Source organism: Podarcis raffonei, chromosome 17 (genome assembly GCF_027172205.1).
Source record: "Podarcis raffonei isolate rPodRaf1 chromosome 17, rPodRaf1.pri, whole genome shotgun sequence".
In the NCBI taxonomy this organism is placed as follows: domain Eukaryota; kingdom Metazoa; phylum Chordata; class Lepidosauria; order Squamata; family Lacertidae; genus Podarcis; species Podarcis raffonei.
Genome location: NC_070618.1, coordinates 12,084,335 through 12,099,830, shown reverse-complemented (window position 1 = coordinate 12,099,830; position 15,496 = coordinate 12,084,335). Strand labels below are relative to the sequence as shown.

The window sequence follows — 15,496 nt, the reverse complement described above, 5'->3', positions numbered from 1 at the left end:
AAACGGCGGGAAAAGTGTAATAAACTAACTGCACAATTTGATTATACATGTCTGCTCAAAAGTCCCATTGTTCACTGGGGATTACTCCCAGGTATAGGAGTACAGTATAGGATGGCAGCCTAAATCATTTGCTGTTTCTTTAACAATCTTCCGTAATCTCTGCTTGTAGCACCACATCTCACTTTGCCCAACAGTAGGGCTGGCTCTGCTTATTCAGGGCATCGGTTGGAATCACATTCCAGTGGATACCAATGGGATATAAAAGATTCCTGGTTATTCTCCTTTGTTGCAGACTGCCTACCCTTCAACACTTCTCTGATGAAAATAGGGACACCCTATGTATTATTATTATTATTATCATTATTAATAATAATATATTTTACTATTCACACCCCACCCATCTGACTGGGTTGCCCCCAGCCATTTTGTACGGCCTCCAACATATATAAAAACATAATTAAACATTAAACAAACTTCCCTTATACAGAGCTGTCTCGGGGGTCGAATAATTATGATCCTGGACACACAAAATCAAAACATTAAATATCAACGCCTTCCCTTCTTTTCATGGTTCATTTTACATATCATAAATCCCTGCACATTTTGCAGAAACGAAACAATCCAGTATAGCCATTGATATTTTAAGGATGTAAAAATGAGTGTACTTTAAATTGTAAAACTGACAATTTAATAAAAAATATATTAAAAAACAAATCAAAATCAAAACATTAAATAAATTCCTGGCTGCACGTTCGCCTGCCGCCTTGGAGATATTAGGATAAAACTTGTCTGTGTGTGTGTGGTTTTTTTATTTTAATGCAGCCTTAACCGTTCATCAACCCGAACCGCCCGAACCAACCTCGACCTCGCTTCGCCTCTCAGCGAAGCCAGACCCAGCGGCAGCCAGAACAGCTGCGCTTTCTCAGCAGGCGGCCAAAGTGCGGGCAAAGGAACCTCCCCCGGCGGCTTCATTGCCCCGCACTGCACATGTGCAGCCGCTTGGAGGCACCACCGGAGCGAGGCGGAGGGCTTTGCACATGCCCAGAAGAACCGCCTCACCTTCCCTCCCTGTGCAGGAGCTTCTGCCGCTTGCCCAGCGTGAAGTTCTTGCGGGCGGCTACCCCCCCCGCCTCGTTGTCATGCCGACTCCTCGCCGCCGCCGCCCCCTCGCCGCGTGAGAGGAGCGCGCGCGCGCGCGCGCGGGTCCCCGTCTCTCCCCCCCCCCCCGGCACATGCCCGCCTCCCGGCCGCCGGCAGGAGCAGCAGTTGCAATCCCCGCGCATCACCCTCGGCTGCCGGGCGCTCCTGCCTCGGCGTGCTTCCCTCTTTCTCCGCCTCTAACAAAGGGATCGTCGGCGAGGGAGGCGAGGCAGCCCCCTCCCCACGCGACCACCCACCCACTCCGGGCTATTGTTGCAGCTTCATCGGACGAGGGCCGGGAGATGGAAGATGGAAGGAGGCGACGGTGGGGTAAGGGAGTCCCGCCACCCGCCCTGCTCCGCGCCTTATTCCTTCGCCTTTCTTCGTGCGCCCTGGTAACGCCAGGCGCCCGTGGCTGAGTTTTGCTTTCTTACATAAATGCTGCCTGGGAACAGTTTCCTCTTTATGCGCTGCTTGGAGCCGCCGAGGCAAAGCCGTCTCCCCCCCAACCCCTCTCCCGTTCCCGCTGCTTCTGATGTGTGTGTAAGCGAGCGAATGAATGAGAGAGAAAAGGAAATATATGGGGCGATGCGCCTTGCGCTTTTACGCATTTCTGGGGTGCTTTGGAAGCTGTCGGGGGTTCTGTTGGCAACCGCGCCGGCGTCTTCAGGCGAGTTCCATTCCCAGGGTGGGGAGCGCGGTTTACTTAGGCTGGGGGGAAAGTCATAGCTCAAATCCCTGCTCCTCTAAGACATCTGGGTATAGTGGAGAAGGCGGTCGTGTTTAGGCTGGCTTTCTTTCCAGGGTTGTTGTGAGGAAAAAGAGGGGCGTAGGGGGGTGGGGCTTGGAACCATGAGCACCACCACCTGAGCTCACCTGAGGACGAGAGACCTGTTTTGAAATAGTACAGAGGTCCCCTGCTTTGAAGTTTCCTGCTAAATTCTAAGCTCTGTTCTGCAAGCTGTTCTGTGTTTGACCATCCCTACCCCCGAAGCATGAGTTTAGAACTGCCCTACCTCGCAGGCTTGTTGTAAAGATTACTGGGAATGTAAATGATGATGATGCTAATGTGAAGTGTATTTAACAAAGATTGGGTTTTGTTTTGTTTTTTGCTATGTTTATGCTCCAGAGGCCGGAGCTTCGTTGTGTTTCAGCAGAGCAGCGAAAGTAGAACGATATGGCTGTGATTTCTCCCCCGCCTCTTTTGATATTTAGCACCTGTGGATAAAAACTGCACAGGCCACTAAAATTATAATGGAAATGCTTCGACAGCCAAAACAAAGTTGCAAGTTGGCATGTTTTTGCATCTAATTTGCTTTGGTCGTCGCTTTGACTTTCTCTTCCTCCAGTTTTGTAACTTTGTTCTCTAGGGCTGCAATCCTTTTCCTGCTTAACCAGGAATAAATCCCACTGAACTCAATGGGACTTATTTTTCAGTGCGCATGTATTGGGACGGGGCCTGTCCCTTTGTATTTAGCATAGCATCTAGGTCTTTAGGCGCATATCTACAACACTGGTAATTGTTAGGTTAACTGGGCTGTAGCCAACTTATGTTCCACTCAGAGTTAACCCGTTGAAATTAATAGACCTAAGTTATTAGCAGTGCCCGTTCAATCTCAGCGGGTCTGTTCTGAGTATGACTAACATTTGGATACAGCTCAGTTTATGTAGCTAATTAAAGGACGCATTTCTGTGTCTTGACATCTGGGCACACTTGGGCCATACATCTTATAACTGCCGCAGGTCTTTGTCCCATATGGTCTTTACTCCCCCATTCTTAGTTGGTTGACAGCCTGCATCTGTCCCAGTTCATTCTAATTATATGCAAAAGAGTGCTCTGTGTGTGTGTGTGTGTGAGAGAGAGAGAGAGAGCGAGAGAGTGCACTCTTTTCTGTTTCATCTGATTGCTTGAAACCTATTTTTAGTTCCAGAGATCAGGCTCAGTTTAACACATTGCAATGATGAACCTGGGGAATTTCCTGCAATAGCTCCCAAAAAGTCTGGACTACATTAAAGGCACTACTGTGAAAGAGAGAACTTTTGTTGAGGGTGGCCGTTGATAAAAACAACGTGTAACTCCTTACTGACAACTTTTCAATGACTGGAAGAAGTATCAAGCGCTGCAGCCACACAGCTGACTTAGACATGACTTTGGGTCATGCGTTCTTGATTTAAGGGAGACATCTTTCCCCATGAGCAATGCAAGGCTGTTCTCAGAAGAACTGTCCTGTGAAGGGTCTGGCTCACCCTAGGGGGATTTCGGACCTTCCTCAGGTTTTTAATAAATGATTCTCCAGTTTTTTCTTTTATAGAAACAAGGGAAAAAATCCACTGGCTGCATTCTGTCCACTGGCTGAGCAAGACTCCTGTACCCATTTATCAAATGGAACACAGCCATTGCTGCTGCGTTTGGTGGGATTCTTAAATATCCAGTAGATGGGGATCTGTGGCTGCCTATTGCATGTCCCTGAGGATGTGTTTAGCAATGTGTGTGTGCCCTTTTGTAGTGGAACCCCAGTGCAAGACATGGGAGAGCTCCAGCCAACATGCTGGCTGTGTCAAGTGTGCAGTGATTCAGTTTGTGCCCCTCTTGGCTACCATGATCTGGATTTGCCTTTCCTTTCTTCCAGTCTTGTGTACAGGTGTTTGGTCCCACTGAGGTCAGCAGTGCACTTGGTGTACTTGATTCAGAAGAAACCCTTAAATAATACTTGGAATATATGCAGCACCACAATGTGTGTCACATCTAGACTGGTGACTGGGAGCGGCCGCCAAGACCATATAACACCGGTCTTGAAAGACCTACATTGGCTCCCAGTGCGTTTCCGAGCACAAGTCAAAGTGTTGGTGCTGACCTTTAAAGCCCTAAATGGTCCAGTATATCGGTCCAGTATATCTGAAGGAGCATCTCCACCCCCATAGTTCTACCTGGACACTGAGGTCCAGCACTGAGGGCCTTCTGGTGGTTCCCTCACTGCGAGAAGCCAAGTTACAGGGAACCAGGCAGAGGTCCTTCTCGGTAGTGGCACCCTCCCTGTGGAACGCCCTCCCACCAGATGTCAAAGAGAACAACAACTACCAAACTTTTAGAAGACATCTGAAGGCAGCCCTGTTTAGGGAAGCTTTTAATGTTTGATGTATTACAGTATTTTAATATTTTTTGGAAGCCGCCCAGAGTGGCTGGGGAAGCCCAGCCAAATGGGCGGGGTATAAATTATTATTATTATTATTATTATTATTATTATTATTATTATTATTTGTTCTCTAGGTAGCCCTTGCAAAAGTAATACAACAAAACAACAACACCACAAACTGGCTTATAAGTATAAAACCTAATTTACTAGAATAGAGATCGACTTGTAACCATTCAAACAACAAACATACTAAGGTGCCATGTGCAAGACAAACCCTGGAGATGCTGTAAACATGGAGTGAATAAATGTACAACTGTATCTTAAGAAGTTACATGTGCAGTAAACATTATACAGACTGGATAAATGAACATGATTACATGGTTAAAGGTGCAGCATCACTTTTTGGACTGATGAAGCGTTATTCTCACCAAGGTGGTGGCTTTGATTTGCCTTCCCGTGATTGCCTTCCCGTGGTTCAATCTTTGAAAAACAGCTTTGAAAAACATTTTCATATTCTCCAGTGTGCTACCCTTGCCGTTATGGTGGCACGGGGTTGCCGTTCTGTGATGGGACTTACGCTACTTGTTGAACGGTTCATTTATCCAGTCTGTATAACATTTACTGCACATGTAACTTGTTAAGATACAGTTGTACATTTTTCCACTCCATGTTTATAGTGTCTTCAGGCTTTGTTTTGCACATGGCACCTTAGTATGTTTGTTGTTTGAATGGTTACACGTCTATCTCTATTCTAGCTATTATTCTAGCAAATTTGGTTTTATACTTATAAGCCAGTTTGTGGTGTTGTTGTTTTGTTGTATTATTATTACTGTCACCACATTTGATACTTTGTGTGCATACATTGCAGCCCTTGCAAAAGGCCCGCTGCAAAATATTTCAGTGTATTTTCACCTGTTTCTAGGTTCCAGATGCACTTTCCTTCAGGATATTTACTTCATTCTTTTCTCCACCTCCTTTCTCATTTTTCTTTTCCAACTGACACCAACATTCTGTGGCCAACTGAGCTGTCCTTCCTTCCTTCCTTCCTTCCTTCCTCCCCCCTTCCTTCCTTCCTTTCCTGTATCTTGTTTATGCTAATACCACCTCTTTGTTTTTTGACTTACCATGTTTTGGCTGTACAGTGGTACCTCTGGTTGTGGACGGGATCCGTTCTGGAGCTCCGGTCGGATTCCGAGGTTTTTGCAACCGGAGGCATCTGTTCTGCGCATGCGCGCGGTAGAGCGCTTCTGCACATGTGCACGCGGTGAAACCTGGAAAAATACTTCTGGGTTTGCTGCGTGCGTATCCTGAAGGATATTTAACCAGAAGTGCTTGTAAGTAGAGGTACCACTGTAATTCTGTTTGCACTCAGTATCTGAATTAGAAGTGGTGGTATTGTAGCCAGAAGATGAGACTGAGATAGAAAGCCAAGGAGTTAACCAGGAAGTCCAGGGGTCTACATTATAGACTCATAATGATGCAGAGCAATCCATGCATGTTTGCTCAGAAGTAAGTTCTGGGGCTGGGCGACATCTTGTTTTCGACATCACGATATATCACCAGCTAAATATCGCAATATACGGATATAACGCGATGTCTGAAATAAGGATGGAACTATGTAGAGGCAGACAGTAGGGTTGGGCAAATATATGATTCTCAACTTTGTGATATAACACCAGCTAAACGGCGTGATAGACTGTTGTATCTCAAGTCTGAAATAAGGATAAAATTGGGCAGAAGCACTGGCTGGCTTCACAGTTTACCCTACATTGTGATTTTTGTATAGCACACACGCACATCTTGAGTTGCAATATATTGCCAGGTCGAAAACTATGAAACCGATATGACAATATGGACTTTGAACAGGTTTTGAATAATATATTAATCTATCACCCAGTCCTTGTAAGTTCCACTTGTACTTAAAGGTAAAGGTAAAGGGATCCCTGACCATTAGGTCCAGTCGTGACCGACTCTGGGGTTCCGGCGCTCATCTCGCTTTATTGGCTGAGGGAGCCAGCGTACAGCTTCTGGGTCATGTGGCCAGCATGACTAAGCCGCTTCTGGCGAGCCAGAGCAGCACACAGAAACGCCGTTTACCTTCCCACCAGAGCAGTACCTATTTATCTACTTGCACTTTGACGTGCTTTCGAACTGCTAGGTTGGCAGGAGCAGGGACCGAGCAACAGGAGCTCACCCTGTTGCAGGGATTCGAACCGCCCACCTTCTGATCGGCAAGTCCTAGGTTCTGTGGTTTAACCCACAGCACCACACGCGTCCCTTTCCCTCTTGTACTTACTTTCAGATTAATTCTGCCTGTGTTTGCTGCTTTAGTGACACTACCTCAGTGTCTTCCTGACCATGCTTTTGAGCAGCATTTCATATATGACGGTGCACATGATCTCTGAGCAGGAAAAGCGTCAAGTAAAATGTGACTTAAGGGCATTTAACTGGTCAGAGGACTGTAGTCTTTATGTGCAGGCCTTGTGAGATAAATGGCATGCGAAGCTAAAGACTGTGTCATGACCCACAGGCTGCAATCCGGCCCAATTTGTTTCGTGAAAGCCTGCATACCCTCAAGATCCAAATTATAAGACGAGGAGCAGTAGTTTGTTCTGAGGTTTGCACCAGATCAGCAGCAGAGGCAAAAAAATAGCAGCTGGACTCCCTGACAATCTTTTCTGTGCTTCCTAGCCGAGACCACTCTGCCTTCCCTATTATCGCTCCCTATGTCTGACCAGAAGATCCTCATAAAATTGCTTGACAGCACAGGAAGTCGCAAAGCAGGGTTGCCAGAACAGATCTTATTTAGGCTCTGAATGACTTCAGAGTTCCATTAACTTTTTAAAGGGAGAAGCCAGATTCTGAGAATATCCGGCTCATTGCTGGAACTGATGAGATGCAACCGCTAATGCGCTGGTGGAAGGAAAGGAAGGGCAGCCACCACCGAAAGCTCTGTGAGATACACCTAAAAGCTTAAAGTAACAAGACAGTGGAATAAGTTTTGCAGAAGACTGCCTGCTTCAGAGGCAGCAGCAAATCAGCTGAAAAACACACTGGGCATCTTCAGTGCCACCACAAACTTCTGCTTGCTCAGAATCAAGTTTGTGGCCTTGCCTCTCGCTTATTTATTTTCCCCTCCCTATTGTAAATTCACTGAGCTATCCCGCTTTTACGGTTTCATGCTGTCAAAACAGGCATCTTTAAGAGTTGAGGCATGGCTGCTGTATATGCACCCAGACTTGGTACCTGATGGGATTAGGAGATGCTGCAGAACAGCATTTCAGATGCTGTTGGGTTGATGGGGGACAAGGAGGTTCCCCTGTGGCCCAGCGTTGGCCCTCCAGAAATTGGGCAATGCTTGTATGGGAAGGAGCTATAGCATGGTCCTGGGGCATTTCATAAGAACAAAGGAAGCTGCCTTGAATCAGATCATTGGTCCATCTAGAGCTTTGTCTGCAGAAGGTTCCAGGTTCCATTCCTGACATCTTCCGGTGAGGTTGGAAGAAACCCCGGTCTGTAATCCCAGAGAGTCATTGCTATCAGGGTAGATAAAAAGCCATGATCTTTCTAAAGGAAAAATCTTTCTAAAGATAGTATTCTATTTAAGTTACATTATAGTCCAGAGGCTATTAATCAGGAAATAAGATTTTTTCATGTGTGCTAAAACTCAGTCTTAAGTTTTTTTTAAAAAAATTGTTTAACCACATCAGTTAACAAACATGCATATGCTATGATGTTATTGTTTTAGTTAAATAAATTGTTTAAATTGTTATTAAGGAAATGATTGTTTTTCTCCTTCCAATAAAGTACAGCAGAAAAGTTGTCCAAATATAAACAGTGAGCTTATTAAATCTCACAATAATTTTGTAATTAAGTGTCTATGTATTTCTTATAGTATAACCAAATCAGTAATTTTTTATATAACTGTAAAAACTGCTCTGAAAATTTATTCTGGTACTTCTGGGTTTGGCACGGTGCGCAACCCAAAGTTGCGCAACCTGAAGCGTCTGTAACCCGAGATATGGCTGTATACCGTCTTTTTAACATGTGCCAGATTGTGATGTGTCCAGATGTGCGTTGGGTGGAGAGAAATGGTGCCTATCTCCCAGACGATCCGATATGCTTTGACAATGTATACATAAGAATAGAAAAATGTGGTTTAAGAGATTTGTAGGTCAAGCTTATGCATGTTTACTGAAGAGTAAGCCGTGGTGAGTTCAGCCCTAGAAAGTACGCATAGGGTTGCTGTATAAGTTGTGTAACTAATAATTGGAAAGCATTTTGCGGAAGAGCAAGGAAATGAGAGGGGTGTGTATGTTTGCCATTGCAAAAATAGTTCCCACCCACCCCCCTCTGTGTGTTTAAGAGAGAAAGAGGGAGATAAGCAAGGAACTTGCTTTGCAGGGTGTTCAAGGTCAGTCTGCTGTTTTTTAAAAATAAATAAATCCCACTCCCGCTTTGAGATGAGCATTGCCAGTGGAATGTGTCACAGTGAACTGAACATGTTTTTCTTCTATTTTTGTTTGCAGGGAGAAGCATTTGTTTGGGTTAACGGTGCATCGGCTCATTCTCAGAGTGTTGCCAAGGCCAAATATGAGTTTTTATTTGGTGGATCAGAAAATGAAAATATTTCAGAATCTGGTAAGCGTTGATCATTTCCCAAGTGCTGACTCTTGGGTGCAAGATTGTGCACTCCTTCAGTACTGGATACATATTTGTTTGTTTGTTTAAGTCAGACATATTGGTGTTGACACATCCTTGATCTGAAATTAAGGCAGGTATAGGAAAGGGAGCTCCTGGTCTCTCAACTGTGATTATGATCGCCTCCCTTCATTTCCTTTACATAAGCCAAGAATGGAGACATGTGGGCCTCAAGATTGTGGTTTGACTCCATCTCCAGTGGTCAGGGAAGATGGGAATTGTAGTCTAATAACAACTGGAGGACCACCTGCCTTAAGAGTCTCCCTGGCAATTCACACCACCTTGGATGAGCAGTGAGTGGATCTACTGGAAGTCTGATTCTTCACACCCAGAAAAGTCCCCAAGGCAAATTGAGCAGATTGGTGAAACCCCAAACTGGATATATGATATGGCAGTAGGACAACCAGCCCCCACCCCATAGTTTGTATCCTGCCTTCCTACAAGGTTCATATGAATTTACCTGAACCTTTTGGAGGGCAGTGGGCATGGTCCACAGATGGGGCTGGAGATCAGGCTCTAGACTGGGCAGACAATAAGACGGCCAGAAGCTGGTGCAGAGCTGAAGCCAAACAGAAGGTCTAGATTCAAGGCAACAATGGAGGACATGAGGGAGCCAGAACCAAACACAAGGTCAAAGGCAGGCATGGGTTCACTATTGGTTTACAAACTTAATCCATTCCGGAAGTCCATTCTTAAACCAAAACATTCTTAAACCAAGGCGTTCTTTCCCATAGCAGTGGGGGACTCAGTTTACAAATGGAACACACTCAACAGGAAGCGGAACGTGTTCTGCTTCCAAGGCAAAGTTCACAAACCAAAACACCTACTTCTGGGTTTGCAGCGTTCTTAATCCAAGTTCTTCATAAACTAAGCTGTTCTTAAACCAAGGAACCACTGTACCACTTAACAGAAAATGTTTGAGTGGTGTGCAACAAAGGATAAGGGCAAAATAAAATTCTGAATCAATTGCATTAATCAATGATATGCCAACAGCTGGGGCCACACTTCAGGGGAATCCTGAAGTCTCTGAAGCATCTGAATGTGAGAGGAGCCTCCTGGATCAACCTATCCAGTTCAACATCCTGTTCTCAAAGTGGCCAATCAGATGCCCCTGTTAAAAATTGCAGGCAGGACCTGAGCTTAGCAGCACTCTCCCCTCCTGCGGCTTCCAGCAATTGGTATTCAGGACCATTCCTGCCTCTGATTGTGGAAGCTGAGAATTTGGAGAGTCAGCTGACCATATTCAAGCTGGGAGGTCAGCTGACTCTCTCTTCAGTTAGAAGTGGCAACCTATTTTGCCTGGCTTCTTGAGGACCCAAGATAGTGGTGTCACAGAAGGTAGGGTGCTGGAGACTAGCTGCTGGCCCCTTGCATCGCCGAATGATCGGTTCCCATGTCTCTCCTCTTCCCCTGCAGCACGTTGGTCCCCAGATGTTGTTGCACTACAACTCCCATCATCCCTGACCACTGGTCATGCTGGCTAGGAATGATGGGAGTTGTAGTCCAACAGCATCTGGGGACCCACAGGTTGAGAAACACTGGTTAGCTGAACACGGGAAACGCTGTGCATTTCCTATCCCCTGTCGGAAAACCATTGGCAGTCTGTGCTAGAGGCAGTGCAGAGTAGCAGGACCTTGTTTTGCAGATTGTGTTAAGCTAAGGATCACAAGGGAAGTTGGGAAGGGTGGAACAGAAATGGAACAGCAGGAGCACCGCGTCTGTGCTACTACTGTCTGTTTAGACACTGAGGTGTGTGATGGATAGTTGATTTTTAAGAGAAGGTGGTTAGAACATTGGGTGCAATAAGCTTACGTCTCTCGTTACACTCAATGGTTTGTGAAGTCCGCAAACCCTGGAGGTAATACCAGGGTCCGTGTGGACATGCTATAGCAAATGATCGCTCCCATACTTCTCCAGAGAGCTGGACAGCTGTCACATGTGAACAGATAGCTGGCTGATAACACATCCACTTCTGCTGTAAGAAGAGCAGGGGGCTTGGATCTGGAAAACCTGCTTCTCCAGGTACTTCAGTGTGGCAGTTAATAGTGGTTTGGTGCTACTAATGCACCCAGGTTTTTCACAGCTCTGAGAGATGTTTGTCCTCATCAAAATGCTCTTCTATCTTTGCCCCCATTTAATCCAGTTTTCCAAGTTCCATGCTTGTTTTTTTTTTAAATAAATAAATTCTGCAGAAATAGGAAAACAACATGGGGCAACATTTAGGCGAGGGTGATGTGGCATGGATGCTACACAAAGCTTGCAGGAACGAGCAATCCTGAGCCTATAGCTGTGTCCACAGTAAAATGCAGTGTGGAAGTGCCCTCGGACCTCAGTCAGTTCTCCTGCACATTGGGCAGGGGTTTTAAGTACCGAATATAAGCCGCACCTGAATATAAGCCGCACCTTTAAAATTGAAGGGGGGGGGGAAAATACCTGAATATAAGCTGCTCCATTCCTCGCTGCTCCTGGCTGCATACTGGGAGGGGGGGAGTCACGCTGCGTTTCTGGTGGCCTTTTCCCTTCCTCACTCTCTCCCTTCCCGGGCTTGGGGGAGAGGACAGGGGACTACGTACGGGGCGGGCACCGCTTTGCCGCGCTCCTGGTGCTGTTTGCTGCACGCTCCTGGTTGCATACTGTAAGGTTGATAATATAAGCTGCACTTTAACTTTTCACGGTCGGAATTTGGGGGGAAAGTGAGGTTTATATTCAGGCCAATACGGTAATTCTAGGTGGTGGTTTGTGTCTGTGTTTGCACATTAGGCTAATTTTGGCAGACCTGGGGAAGAAGGTTCTCTCTCACCCAGTCCCATCCTCGCTCTTTTAGGAAACAGAAGAAAGAGGAAAACTAAAGGATCTTTTATTTCGAGCGGTGGGAGAAGAAAGGGGCCATTGATTCATTAGTGAAAGTTCCCAAGCGTTGGCGTTTCAAGTGAGGAAAACTCTTGAAGTGCCTCATAAGAAACATTTACTGACTTGTAGAACTTGGCTCGTGTCAAGAAGGTTTTTTAAAAAAATAAAAAACCCATATTTGTTTATGGAACAGTCTTTATTCAAGAAACCCAGAGTATTGCTCACATTAGTAGTGCAGTCATCATAGCATTCAGTCCACATAATCTCATGGTGGAGGTGAAAAGAGATACGATTAGATTACTTAATAGAAGGGATGCCAACTGACTAAAGAATTTTGTACTCAGTCACCTGCCTCTTAGCGGATTGACTGCTTTCTTTCCGTATGAGCCAAACAATATAGATGCCCTTGAAGAAAGTGCAATAAACTTACAACTGCAGAAAGGACTTTATGGTCTGAAAATAGAGACGATGTACCGTATTTTTCGCTCTATAAGACGCACCAGACCACAAGACGCACCTAGTTTTTGGAGGAGGAAAACAAGAAAAAAAATATTCTGAATCTCCGAAGCCAGAACAGCAAGAGGGATCGCTGCGCAGTGAAAGCAGCGATCCCTCTTGCTGTTCTGGCTTCTGTGATAGCTGCTCAGCCTGCATTCGCTCCATAACACACACACACATTTCCCCTTACTTTTTAGGAGGGAAAAAGTGAGTCTTATAGAGCAAAAAATACGGTATGTACTTTTGTAACCCAAGATAATCTTTAATAAAAACAATTTAAAAAGAAAACTTAATAAACCAAAGCTCTCACTTTGCAAGAAAGGGGATCTAGAATATTTTTTTCATGCTCTGTTACAGTAAGACACTAGCACTAATGCAGACCAGAAAGAAAATAAAAGGTGTACCCTCAACTTTGACTTCCACCAATAAAGATTACCCCCCCACTCACCAATTAATCAGATTAAATTTTGGTTGATTAATTTACTAGCTGTACTGATTAACTGCTTAAGGATCCCCGCTCCCCAATAGTATCTCATAGACTTACAGGTGATGGAGGGAACTATATATCAATGGCTAGACTTAGACTGTTGTTATGAATTCTAATATCTATACCGCTGAAATTCACTATTCACTTCAGGACTGATTCTAAACTCAAGCCAATGTGCTTGAAGTGTGGCTAGGTATGTGTAAAAGGGAAAGGGACTCCTGACCGTTAAGTCCAGCTGCGGACGACTCTGGGGTTGTGGTGCTCATCTCGCTTTACTGGCCAAGGGAGACAACATTTGTCCGCAGACAGCTTCCAGGTCATGTGGCCAGCATGACTAAGCCGCTTCTGGCGAACCTTCTGGCCGGAGCTGTACCTATTTATCTTCTTGCACTTTGACGTGCTTTCAAACTGCTAGGTTGGCAGGAGCAGGCACCGAGCAACAGGAGCTCACCCCGTAACCGGGATTTGAACCGCTGACCTTCTGATCGGCAAGCCCTAGGCTCTGTGGTTTAACCCATAGTGCCACCCACGTCCCTTAGGTATGTGTACATATCTCTGTATATTTCCTTCTCCATACTGAATGCCATAAAGTATGCCATCTTAATACACCTCCGCTGCTGCAGTTTGTTAAATGGTTATCTATGCACTGCAGCCTGTGCCAACCTGTAGCCAATCCAGTTGGTTTGGATTGCAATTCCCAACTACCCTGTGCTGCCCGTGGCAGAGTTGGGGTCTCATATTTCAACTGGTGCTCTGTGTGATGCCCAAACCTGCTGCCCTCACTTCTCTCTATCCATTCTAAATCATAGTTGCAGTGCCCCCCAAGGCTCTTTGCCCAGTGTGACTTTAGGGGGGATTTTGCCCCCCTAAATCCGCTCTGGTCTTGGCTGCGGCTGATGGAAGTTTGGTCTAAGCAACAGCTGCAGGGGCCACATATTCCCCACCAAGAGACATCCATTCCCCCCTCAAATTTAGGCCCTGAAGAAGGAGATAAATCTCCAAATGGCAGCTCTACTAGCAACTCACTAGGAACAAAATGTTGTCAACACCCAGAGACTCTATTCTGTGAAAGCTAAACACTACAATAAATCTTCTGATCCCTAAGATGCCATGGTTTTTTTTTAACGTTTTTTTTAACAAACCGTCCGTCAAAGGCAAAAATGGGGATGAAATAGGGAATACCAGTTATTTGTGATAGATGCCTGCTGGGGAAATGAGCTGTATGCCTCCGATGTTCTACTGTGGTTGTCGTTAGCAGAAAAAAATTAGTAGTTTCACCCGGAACAACAAGCTATGTGACAGCTTTGCAAGGAGGAGAGCCAGCGTGGTGCAGTGGTTAAGAGCAGTGGACTCGTAATCTGGTGAACCTGGTTCGATTCCCTGCTCCTCCACATGCAGCTGCTGGGTAACCTTGGGCTAGTCACACTTCTCTGAAGTCTCTCAGGCCCACTGTTGTTGTTGTTGTTGTTGTTCTTCTTCTTCTTCTTCTTCTTCTTCTTCTTCTTCTTCTTCTTCTTCTTCTTCTTCTTCTTCTTCTTCTGTTTTCAAGTTTCTTTTTCATTGGATCTGAAACGGATGCATCTTCTCCTTCAATCTTGCATCTTGAAGGTCCTGCAAGAATTCAAAGACCTAGAGCTTTCATTTGTTATTGGCCCCCCGGCTTAATTTTGTGATCGGTTTTAATCTGCAATTAATTCTTTAAGGTGATTAGCCGCACTGATTATTTGATTAAAACGTGGAGCTCTGCTTATTAAGGTTTAGCCATGAAAATATTAGCTCAGATATTGCCAAAGAGTTTAAAGAGGCATGTGATTAAGAAGGGCATGGTGTTCTCTAAATATGTGAACCCACCTCCCCAATTTGATGCCACCTGCAGACATTTGAGTTGTCAGAAAGGTCCCTTATGAATTAGCACAAAGTATCCTATGCTGTTCTGGCTTTGCAAAAACGACAAGTTAATTAGCACGCAGAAGCCCAGAAGCAAAGTTTGTGCACGTGTTTTAAATTTGTTTTTGGTTGTCGTTTTGTTCAGGGCCCACTTGCTTCCACGCAGGCCTCAAGTTTAGAGCTGCAAGCATTCCTCAGTAGCTCTATCAAAGCTTTACATGATAATCGGTGAAGATCAATGTTCACTGGTGAGGCTGTGAATTGAGAAGGTGGGGCCTTTGCACAGTCGGGCAGTACTGGGGTGGTGGCACTTTGACATCGAAAAGAGGACACAGATTCGCAAATGCTTGTTTAGATGTATAGATACAACTTTATTCATAATTGCTAGAATTTCGAAAAAAGTACAATACAGTGGTACTTTGGGTTAAGTACTTAATTCGTTCCAGAGGTCCGTTCTTAACCTGAAACTGTTCTTAACCTGAAGCACCACTTTAGCTAATGGGGCCTCCTGCTGCTGCCGTGCCGCCGGAGCACGATTTTTGTTCTCATCCTGAAGCAAAGTTCTTAACCTGAGGTACTATTTCTGGGTTAGCGGAGTCTGTAACCTGAAGCGTCTGTAACCTGAAGCATATGTAACCCGAGGTACCACTGTACATCTTGCCACAGTGGGAGAAAATAAGCAAGTGGTCTGTGTGCCTTCTCATCTTGCTATTAAGGCACTAACTGTTGGTGGGAATCTTCAACACCGCTTGTTCTCCCTTCTTACGGTTCTTTGTTTCTGAAACAGACTTGGGCCAGA

General features: G+C 45.3%; 1 protein-coding gene across 5 annotated transcripts in view; it reads left to right on the top strand.

The window, feature by feature from the left end:
- PSD3 (pleckstrin and Sec7 domain containing 3) overlaps positions 1–15,496 on the top strand; it is a 176,066-nt gene that overhangs the window by 30,032 nt on the left and 130,538 nt on the right. Inside the window, exons 1-2 of one of the 5 annotated variants that reach the window (XM_053371464.1) lie at positions 1,356–1,470; positions 8,804–8,915. In XM_053371464.1, coding sequence (XP_053227439.1) covers positions 1,450–1,470; positions 8,804–8,915 — 133 coding nt within the window. In that variant the 5' untranslated portion in view covers positions 1,356–1,449. Of the gene's footprint in view, positions 1–1,206; positions 1,471–8,803; positions 8,916–14,842; positions 14,946–15,496 lie in introns of those variants that run through there. The other 4 variants (XM_053371465.1, XM_053371463.1, XM_053371469.1 and 1 more) reach the window with 4 other exon arrangements.